We start from the raw sequence: 11,173 nt of genomic DNA, 5'->3' as shown, positions 1-11,173 counted from the left end.
ATTTAGTCCGTACTTTTGCTTTCTGACGATTGCGTATAATAATTGTAATCTTTGATGTGGTAACATATTGATTGTATTCTGGTTAATATGATCATTCATTGGATAATATCTGTGATTGCTCAATGAAACGCTTTGCACAGCTTCACTGATGCGTAACATGAAGATAACTTGCTGTGCTGTTTTGGATTCACAGCTCTCTTGCTGTCAACATTTAGTAAGTTGCTAAATCGAGCCTTAGCATGGAAGAACGTAAAATGTTGAGATCTGTGCTTCCACCCTAATTATTGACTCAATGAAAGTACAAGCTTATCAAACCTGTGTTAAAGTTAATGAACAAGTCTGACTCTCAGCTGCGCTTCCTGTCAGCAGTCACTCATAACTTTGGAAGGACATCTGTAACACATTAACTAATGTTACTGATGTTCTTATTCTTTACTAGGATCCCCATTAGCACTAGCATGAGCATAGCTATTCTTCCTGGGGTCCTCACACACACAAAACATACATACAACATACAATGTTAGGCTTCCTCTTTGCCTTATACCCACAACTGTTTCACTGGCCTCTGGTTGATCACCCATAGAGCAGAATAAAAACAATTATTGCATTTTGATATTTGCTTTTGGATAAAAATGCAAAACCTGATAAAAAATGTAATTCCTTATAGCCGCCATACTTTGTGTAGAATGTCTTAGTCCTTTATTGGGAAATGAATACTAAAACTATACATTTGAATTTGTAATCTAATGGCACAGAATGTCCTAACTAACCATAAATGTATTTCCACAAGAGGAAACATATTTCTTCTTCTTTTTGTTATCATTTAAAGAAAGCTCTTATTGGTACCAGTTACAGTAAACAACGTTGTGTCTTTAAAACAGTAGAGACTGAAGAACATGTGCATGCATCAAATGTGCCCGTCACATTATTTCTCATAAGGTTTATAGCCTGACTCCGGCCTGTTACAGGGAAAGGCTGTGTGTGGTCAGTAGGCGTGTCGTGGTGGAGCTCGGGGAGGAGAGTATCTGACAGTGACTGATAAGTCACCTCACAACACCACATGTTATCAGACTTGAAGCATCTGCTGGAAGTCTGAAGACCCTCACACAACTCTGCTGCTCTACACAACTTCACCAGGTGAGGACTAACAGACAAACACACATTTATAATAACAACTTTACTTTTCTGTGTAAAACTACAGCTGCTGGATTAGTGTCTGCATTACTAAGTAAAGTTCTCAGATTCCAAGTGTTATTAACTCTCAAGTATGACAAGCCATTTGAGTATTTATTCCATATCCTTGATATCAGACGGCAGCTGCCTACACTAGTTGGCTCTTTCATTTCACTTGTTAGATATATGGTCAAACTAGTTTGTCCCTCTGCTTTATTATTATAAAACATTATACTAGTCACTCTTTTTCAGCAACTAGTGGCCCTTTTGTCCGACTAGTTATCACATAAGCCTTACTAGTGATGCCAGGAGCAGCACTTTTAGCACCAAAGTCCCAATTTGTAAGCTTTTTGATGAACTAGTGACCCTCTGACATGTTAACTAGTGACACTAAAGAAGCAGAACTAGTTAACTAGTGGCATACATTGTTCTGCACTAGTTAGTAGCAACCAGAATCACTCACTAGTATTTGTGTAATTATGATCATATGACTGTATCCATGGACCTCACAGCTATTATATAAGGGTGGGACAAGTCCCCCCCACCTTTTAAAATGATTAGTTTAGACCCCCCCCACTTTTACCATGTGGAAAGTCTGTGCATCGGTCTATCCTCTCGCCACTCTTTGTAGAGCGCTGTGTCAGTGCTTCATTATCAAATCCATTCCACTTGCTTATTGAGAGAATGCCCAAATCAATGAAACTCCGTCCCATGTTTTCACTGCTGCTTTGTACCAGGGCAGATTCTCAGAGCCTGTACACATGAGCTGTACACATGCTGCTTGTTTTGCGTAGCTGTGTCTTTAGTTGTAAGCAGGGGCAGTTCTAGGGGGGGGGGGCAGGGGGAGGCAGTGCCCCCTTAACACTGACTTTGGACCCCCCTCTGGCCCCCCTGAAAATGAAAAAAAAAAGAAAAAAGTTTATGATGAAACGATTTCTTGGCTGACGGAATTGGCGTAACTAGCGCTATTTGTCTTTCTAATCGAACCCATTAGGGCAGGGGTCTCCAACACGTCGATCGCGAGCAACCGGTAGCTCGCAAGCCCTCAATAAGTAGCTCGCCAAGCAAATCCAAAATGTAAAAAATACACACCAAAAAAAGGTAAAAGAAAGAATGCTAACTATAGGTAACATAAGATAAGAATAAACTAGTTTAAATGATTTGTTATTGGCTGTGATCATATTCTAAAGATGTTTGGATTATTGAAAAGTATACAACTCCTTTTCATCTGAGTGTTGAGAGCTGTATCCATCAATTTATTTTGTGCTCAAAGTGCACCAGATTGATGCATTTCACTTCAACATTTAAAAAATATATTCCCGGAAGGGCATGCCCCCGGACCCCCTAGAGGATGTGAGGTCCACCCCAAGATAAAGCAGGTTAAAAATAATTAAATTGCATACATTTTCTTTTAGTAAACACTGAAAACGGGTCCCACATGACACAAACTGTGTACTGAAACAAATACCAATAACTGTATTGCATTGTTTTCTTATGCCCAATTACTTCATACTGTCTTTGTCTTTTTCGTCCCGCATTTATTGTGCCCCCCTCAGAACATAACTGGCCCCAGCCTGGCCCCCCCAGTCAAATTGGTCTAGAACCGCCACTGGTTGTAAGCCCAGTGGCGATCTGTTAATCTGTCATATGATCAAGCAATAAAGCCAACGAAAAGAATAGGATACAGCATTACAAGTTATTCTGGGTCTTTGTGTGTCATAGCTCGGCTGTGTGTGTGGCATGAGCGCATTTTGTGTGAGCGAGTGAGCGAGAGAGAGTGAACGAGAGAGCGCTAACGTACATGAGGATTTTTCTCCAACAAGGAGGAGGATAGCCCTTTCCTGTCAGACAAATCTTATGACGCCAGCTCAGGGAGGTAAAGGACTCTCTGAGTGTTTAGACTTTAGTCTAAGTTATCTTATGTAAACAAGTATTTCCAAGGCACACCTTTTTATATGATCATTATAGCCTACAAAATAAGAGAATAACAGGTATGAAATCATTCCAACTCATACTATAGGAGAGTAAAACAAAAATACAGTTTAAAAGGGGAGTGATCTTCAAAATATGCATAAAGAAAAAGTAAGTATGTTTTAAACAGTTGTTTCACATGGGTGTTGTTGAGAGTTGTATCCATAGATTTAGTCCTTAACTTTGCTCTCAAAGTGCTCCAGATAGATGGATTTAACTTCAACATTTAAATAAAATTAAAGGACCCCCCTAGAGGATGTGAGGTCCACCACCTGCCCACACCCCCGTCAAATTTTCCCACCCACATTGAGGATGCTTCCTACGCCCATGACTGTATCTCAAATTAAGTCAGAACATTGAAGACTTTGTTAAAATTAGAAAGTTGCCTTACTGCAGACAGGAAAATAGATACTCTTTAAAACATTTTATTAAGCTGCAATTTGAAACGTGCTTGGATTAGAAGAGCACTGTGATAACATAGTGACATTAGTGGTGGATAGAAAGAGGACCAGTAGGGGGCCTCCAAAGAAGGTCGATTAAAAAGGTCCACAGCAACGACAAACTGAAACCCCTTTTAATGTACTGCAATGGCATGTCAGGAAACCCCCTCAAGGGGGCCCCATGCATATCGTGCCATCAAAAGCTGCTTCATAATTCAGTTTCATTTCTCCGCTCCACGGGAGCGGGGGGGGGGGGGGGGGGCACACTCGCACCAACAAAAACACACAGACTGACTTCCCACGCACATTATTTTAACAGTAGGCACTAAATACCCAGCTCTTTTTGCACCAGTGAGCAACTGTATGCAACTAGTGCATTAATGCATTTTTCTTAGACTAGTGGATATTTTCTGCAATTGTGGTTTTCTTCTCTCTAGTTCAACAAAATGACTTACTGGTTGACATGTACGTGCAACTAGTTTACTAGTGAATTGTTTCAAAGTCATACATGTTGACTAATGAATTCAACACATCACTAGTAAACTAGTTGCACGCACATGTCAACTAGTAAGTCATAAGTTAAAATATTGTAAATGTTCCGGGGTCCTAAGCAGTTAGGACCCCGTATTGTGTGAAGAGAAATTGAAGATGTTGTTTAATTGTTGATATATTTATGATCCACGTCACGTATTCAGTTTCGGCGGCATTTCTTCCAGTTTTTCCAAAGGTCTTCTCATCAGGGCTCTATAAATAAAGAACTACGGCAGATCTGTAATATGTAATGCAGCCGAACCGTGTATTACAATGCAGTTATATGATGACTTTCAAAGAGAAAAGCAAGAACACTCGGAATAAAGTATTATTTTAAAATGGTTTTCCGATTTCATATCATATAAACACCAAATCCCAACATGCATTGCGGCTAAAACATCCAATCAGCGAGCTTAAATCATAGCTGAGGATCTTGGGTAATCGCTCGAAATGCCTACGTCTGTTTCCGGTCATTTTTATTTTGAAATTCAGTTACTGACGGACGCCAAAAAAGAGATTATGGAATCTAACGAATAAATAAAAACAAGGATAATTGTGTGTTATTCTTTTAAAAATAACAAATTAGAAGGAAAAAAAGATTTAAAAAAATACAGATGTCAGTATCCTGAGGCTCTGAGCCCCATTTATTTTCCTCACAGACGGCAATAAAAGACCGAAATTATACGATTTAAAATAAAAGCAATAATGGTGGCTTGATATTGAGTAAGAACATGTTTTTATGAACCACACAGCTTCCGGTCTTCCACGACCCGACCGGAAAAAAAGACCTGCTGCAGGCACGAAACACACTACCATTAGAAATACATTGCTTTTAAAATCGTTCTGTGTGACACGAAAAAAAGGGGATAATCGTGTTGGTGAACACGAATCAATAGATTACATTTTGTGATTATAACACGAAATGCCATGAGACTGGGTTGGACATCAAGGCTATGGAATAAATACTCAAATGGCTTTCCATACTCAACTGAAAACTCCTACTCCTGAACAGACGTTTAAATCAGGTTCTGAAGTCTGTGTTGTTTCTTCTCAACAGGTTGGAGAAATGGCCTCAGATCTCTTGACCGTTGCTGCTCTGGGACGACCTTTCACCCTAGGGATGCTCTATGATGCTCGGAAAGATGAACTGGTCCCAGGTAAGACTTCACATAGTCACAAAGCTTTCATCATACTCACCGTACAACAACAATTTACCAGGCCTAACATTATTTTGTAAGTTATCTTTTGATTGTCGTGGTAAATTGAGTGTGTTATGAGAGTTGTCTCTTTGTCGTGCATCTGTGTATATCGGGATATATGTTCACTTCTTCTGTCCATTGATTGTATTTTCTATGCATTTTAATCTGAATTCTTTGCCTTTATCTATTGTCTGCCCAATAATGGTGTCTGGCTAAGTCTAGTATAAAAGAGGATAAGGGCAAAATGGGAACCATTTTAAACATCGGACCAAATGTGATTAATTTTGGTTTTACTGAGAATAAAGTCAGAATTCTGAGAAGAAAAATTTAATTTCTGATATAAAACTCAGAATTCAGAATTTAAAGAATGCTAGTGATACGGAAGCGGGTAAGGGAAACATGTGAATGTTTTTTTGGACCTGACCAAAACTTTATATTTTTGGGGTTTCTGAGATTAAGGTCAGAATCCTGAGAACAAGAATAAATTCAAATTTTAAAATCAGAATTCTGAGAAAAAAGACAGTATTGGAAGACAAACTTAGAATGTTGAGATCTCCCAACAATGGTAATGTTTAGGTGGATTTAGGAACTTCCCCTCGATTCTATTGGCTCTAACGGTTACAAAGAGGTGTCAATCACCCAAATCGGGTTCCATACAGTAGATACGGCAAATGTACCCAGATGTGTTTTCTTTGTTCTAAATCTCTCTAAAAATGTCAAATTTCACTTGTTTTGCATCAATCTTGATACAGGGTACTTATTATATGTTAGTTTGGATTCCTAAAGCTTTTTGTCTACTATCCCATCATTCAAGGGTGGATTCACTATAAGTAATGGGTTTTTAGACATTATCAATTACATTTTTTACACTTTGAGTGTTATGTGAATTTATATAAACAAAGGTTTGGTCCTGAACTGATCCAAAAACTGTTTGCTTTCCAATTTGTTCAGGTCTCAGATTGTGGAATGAGGAAACTCTAAAACTAAAAACAACTGAAACCCCTCAGCACAGTAGTTATTTGGAAATGTCTGCATCTGACTCCATTGAATCCAAGTCCACTCTGATGGACATTGAAGCTTCTCTGAAGCTCAGTTTCCTGGGTGGACTGGTTGAAGTTGGAGGATCTGCCAAATATCTGAATGATGAGAAGAAATTCAAGAATCAGAGCAGAGTGACCTTTCAGTACAAAGCTACCACCAACTTCAAGCAGTTATCAGTGACCCAACTCAAAGCGATGAGCCCCCAACAAAGAGATCTCATCAAGAATGGCTTGGCGACTCATGTAGTCACAGGCATCCTGTATGGGGCAAATGCCTTCTTCGTGTTTGACAGTGAGAAGTTAGAAGACAGACAAGTCCAGGACATCCAGGGCAGCATGCACGCTGTGATAAAGAAGGTTCCTTCTTTAAATATTGAGGGAAGTGTTGGCATCAAGCTGACTGATGAAGAGAAATCCCTGACGGAGACATTCTCCTGCAAATTCTACGGAGACTTCATTCTTGAAAGCAACCCAGCAACATTTAAAGATGCAGTGCAGACCTATGTAGAACTTCCACAGCTACTGGAAACAAATGGAGAGAATTCAGTCCCAGTGAAGGTCTGGCTGATGCCTCTGAAACTGTTGGAACCTGCAGCTATTGAGGTGAGGAAAGATATCAGCATCGAGTTAGTGAGGAAGGCGCAGGAAGCTCTGGAGGAGTTAAGGGAGACAAAAATGAGATGCAACGATTCTCTGGAAGACAAAGTGGTAGAGAGTTTCCCCGTGCTTCAAGAAGAGTTGAGCACTTTCCTCAAACTGTGTGGTTATTATAAAAAGAACATCCAGCAAGCCATGGCAGAGAAACTTCCCTCCATCCGTGAAGGAAAGGAAGAGGAGAGCTCACTGGAAGAAGTCTTTGAAGACAGAGCCGAGTCACCCTTCAACCATGAAAAACTAAACAAGTGGCTGAGTCACAAAGAGAGAGAAATCAACATCATCAAGTCCTGTGTGGACACCATGGAGGGAGTAAAGATCGTCCTGAACCAGAACGAGCTGGACAGAGAGGTCCTTGCTTCAGGTGTAGAGGATGTTCTGTGCTTTGTCTTCACCTCCATGATAAAGGGTGATATCTACCTTGATGAGATGGCTGACTTCTTGGAATCACCCAAGTTAGGAAGTACCCATGAAGACCAGTGGTACTACTCCCATGAAGTTCTGAAATCAATGAGAGAAAAAGCCACATTGATCCAGGGTTCTTCCAAAGGGCTGAAGAACAACAGCAAATTCCGTTTCCTCATAACGGCCAAAACCAATCCCAACTACAAAGGAGCAACCATCTACCACTACAGGAAAGGCCGGCTGGTCACTGAAGACTTTCAACGTCAAAAGCCTTCTTCTGTGGAGACCATCACAGACAAGAGAGATCTGATCTGGTGTAAGTCAGGCTTTTCTTTGTTAAAAATGTGAATTCTCAGCAGTTTGACCATCAAAGTTACTGATAAGATATTTTGTTATCTTTTCTCCATCAGATGCCTGTGATCTCCACCTGGACCCAAACACTGCCAACGGCTATCTCACTCTGTCTGAGGGAAACAAAAAGGCAACAAATGGAGCATGGCAGGAATATCCTCCTCACCCAGAGAGGTTTGGAACACAGCCACAGGTGTTGTGCAAAGAGGAGTTATCTGGGTGCCATTACTGGGAGGTAGAGTGGAGCACCGGTACCAAGGAGTCTGTTTATGCTGCTGTTACATACAAGGGAATTGACAGAAAAGGGAGCGATGTGAGCGTGTTTGGCTATAATTCAGAAACCTGGTGTTTTGGCAAAGATGTCAAAGAATCACAATACTCTCTTAAGGCATACCATGCCACCAAGAGGGTGTGGAAAGAACGTTATGCCTCTGATGGCTTCAGTAGATTCGGGGTGTATCTGGACTGGCCTGCTGGCACTTTGTCCTTCTACAGAGTCTCCTCTAACACACTGAGTCACCTGTACACCTTTCGCACCACATTCACTGAGCCTCTTGTCCCAGGTCTCTGCGTTAATAGAAATTCCAGCTATGCCTACCTGTGTCCAGTTGAATTCTAAATGAACTGGATTTATACAGCGCCTTTCCAGTCTGTACGACCCATCAAAGCGCTTTTACATTCACACACATTCATAGAGGCAGAGGCTGTCACACACCTGCTCATAGCCTAACGTTCACACACATCTACACACAGTCGGCCATTCTTGGTCTGCCTAAAGTTTAAAATGGAAACCTAACATCAAAATTTAACTTAAGGTGCTACTCAAAATCTAAAATGCATTCAAAGAGGGACGGGGGAATGATTTATTATTGATTTCAACCATTTAGCTTGTATGAGTAAGTATTCTGGGGAGTGGTCTTCACTGTATTCTGGTTAGACTTCCCATTCATTAACATTGTGTTCAGTTAGTGTCTGGTGTGAAGCGGGTAAACCTGTTGAACTCCTGAGAGGTCAACATTTCCTAACTCCTCCCACTAAGGCAATGATGAAGAACTCTTAGCTTCTTGGTCGCTCTAAAGTTTGAAATGGCAACCTAACATCCCATTCTAACTTTAACGTGCTCCACAGAATCAAACATCCATTCAAACCCAGAGCGACCAGAAACAATGAGGATATCAAAAAGTGACTTGTTTTCAGTGAATGTTGATTTCATCATCTTCTCAAACTGTTTGAAGCCGATGCTTTACGAACATTGAACAATATTTCTTCATAGGAACTTTCTATGGTAGTAACATATACTCAAGCATTATATATCCGGCACTCGCTCTGTCAAAACTGATGTTGAAATACAACACATATAAACATAATGGGGAAATGGTTACTTATTTTGTTGAATTGATGTTCATTATTTTAGGACATAAGGTTCTTCAAGAGCCAATTGCTTTTGCTCTGTCTTTTTTAAAGGTGTTCCACAGGGCTCTATCCTGGGGCCCTTTCTGTTTAATCTTTGTAAAGATGATACCAAGTGACTGTTATATCATTCTCTATGCTGATGACTCTGTTGTGTCCTGTTATGTGAAGGCTGTTACAATTCTTCAGCACTTCCTTACTGATTGTGAAGTTTCTCTCAATAACTACAAGTTAGTTCGTAGGGCAGATACATTGAAAATCATGCCCTTAATCAGCCAGTATATGAATAATGGTAGTCTCATCTCTACTGAGACAAATAATAAAAGTATCTTGTTTTTTTATTTGGAAAGCAAAGTGATTGTCTAAATACAATTTGACAATCTTCTTGAGGATCTTGAGGAAACTCTTATCCACACAATCTTTGATATCGGGAGGAATTTGGAGTTCAGCATCTTGCTTAATGACTGCAGGCACTTGGAATCGAACCACTGTCCTACCGACTCCTGAGCCACAGCTGTATCTTTTATTGATTTTGTCACATGGATCGATTATGTCGTAGTTTTAATTACAGGGTTTATAACCTTTTTTCCCATGTTGATTGTGGGTTTTATGGTTTTCTCTCCTTTTCTGGTGACATTGTGGATGTTTTGCTGCATTAATAAAGTTTGATTCTCACATGTTTATGCTTCTTTTGTTGAAGTAGTGTGATTCATTACAAATGTAATTTCGTGTACAAAATCTGAGTTATCAGATCAATTTTGCACCTACATTTATATATCTTATAGTACACAGTGCTTATTTTAATGTACAGCACTTTACTCTTAATTTATCGATCGGTATTTTTCTTATTCCTTCATTTTAATTTCACTATTACTTCAATCAAACTATTTAATTTCTCCTAGCGTCTTAAGTATCTTTCATGATGAATTGTTGGAGGAGCCAAAACTATGCTGTAACTGAAGCATCTGCCGACAATTCTTTGAATACGTTGTGTTTTCAGAAGCAAAGGAGGTCTGTCTTTTAAAATAGGTTAAACAAAAGTACAAAGTCTCTAAGTCAGAAAGATGTCTTTGCAGCTCGGCAGGTCAGACATACATTTCACATGTTCTTCAATATTCAGACTATAAACATGAATTCATATTAATATTAATAATGAATAACTAATTATTGAAATGTTTATTGCTGCTGTCTCAGTTGTTGGAAACTCACCTGAAATGTGTTATTGTCTTATTTTAACAAAGTGATCTCATGACTCCTTCTGATGTTACTGACGTTCTGCTGTAAGCTAGCTAGCTAACGTAGCTAGCCTAGTCATTTCCGATATACTGACAAACACTTACAGTTATGAGACGACTAACTCTGAGACAGAGACAGTTGATCAGCTTTTTAATCCTGAACAACCCCAAATGGTTGAAATGGACATATAGAAAATAAATGATTCGGTTTTAAAGTCAAGATCTTCAACACGAATGGAAACCAACGTTGATGAGGTCAACACAGCTTTACAGGTTATCGGCAAATCACAATTATAACGATAACTGTTGTTAAAAATGAATTGTTTAACAATGTCAGATTGAATAATAGAGTGAGGTTAAAACAGTTTGACAATCAAGTAATGTCACTTTGAAATGAACATGGTAATGGTTTTACTGATTTTCCACAAGTTGAGTATAAGGTCTGTCTTTGAGTTAGTCAGTGGCGTACAGTCAGTCCTTTTATATAAACAATATTAATACCAGCATCCCTCAGGAAACATACCCAGGCCAGTCAATCCATAACTGACCTTTTATCACGAACATTTGTGATTTCAAACTCAAAAATGTCACTGGCAAAGTTGAGGGAAGTGAGTTATCTCACAACAAATATTAATTAAATATATATATTTGACCTTATCCTAATTCAACAAGATGTATTGGCACAACCCTCGGCGTTGTCCCAATACAGGAAAACACTGCCAGACTGTTGATAAATTGGAAATATATCATATTAATTGTTTCTG

At 39.4% G+C, this 11,173-nt stretch overlaps 1 protein-coding gene across 1 annotated transcript; it reads left to right on the top strand.

The window, feature by feature from the left end:
* Positions 1-1,022: 1,022 nt before the first annotated feature.
* On the top strand, positions 1,023-9,855 carry LOC307024819 (neoverrucotoxin subunit beta-like). The gene is made up of 4 exons (XM_079659242.1): positions 1,023-1,137; positions 5,173-5,272; positions 6,266-7,729; positions 7,824-9,855. Exons 2-4 carry the CDS (start codon positions 5,182-5,184, stop codon positions 8,381-8,383), a joined length of 2,115 nt encoding a protein of 704 aa, XP_079515368.1. The 5' UTR covers positions 1,023-1,137; positions 5,173-5,181; the 3' UTR covers positions 8,384-9,855.
* The last annotated feature ends 1,318 nt before the right edge of the window (positions 9,856-11,173 follow it).

Source organism: Notothenia rossii (genome assembly GCF_949606895.1).
Source record: "Notothenia rossii genome assembly, chromosome: 11".
NCBI classification, from domain to species: domain Eukaryota; kingdom Metazoa; phylum Chordata; class Actinopteri; order Perciformes; family Nototheniidae; genus Notothenia; species Notothenia rossii.
This window is presented reverse-complemented; position numbering and strand designations above follow the sequence as displayed.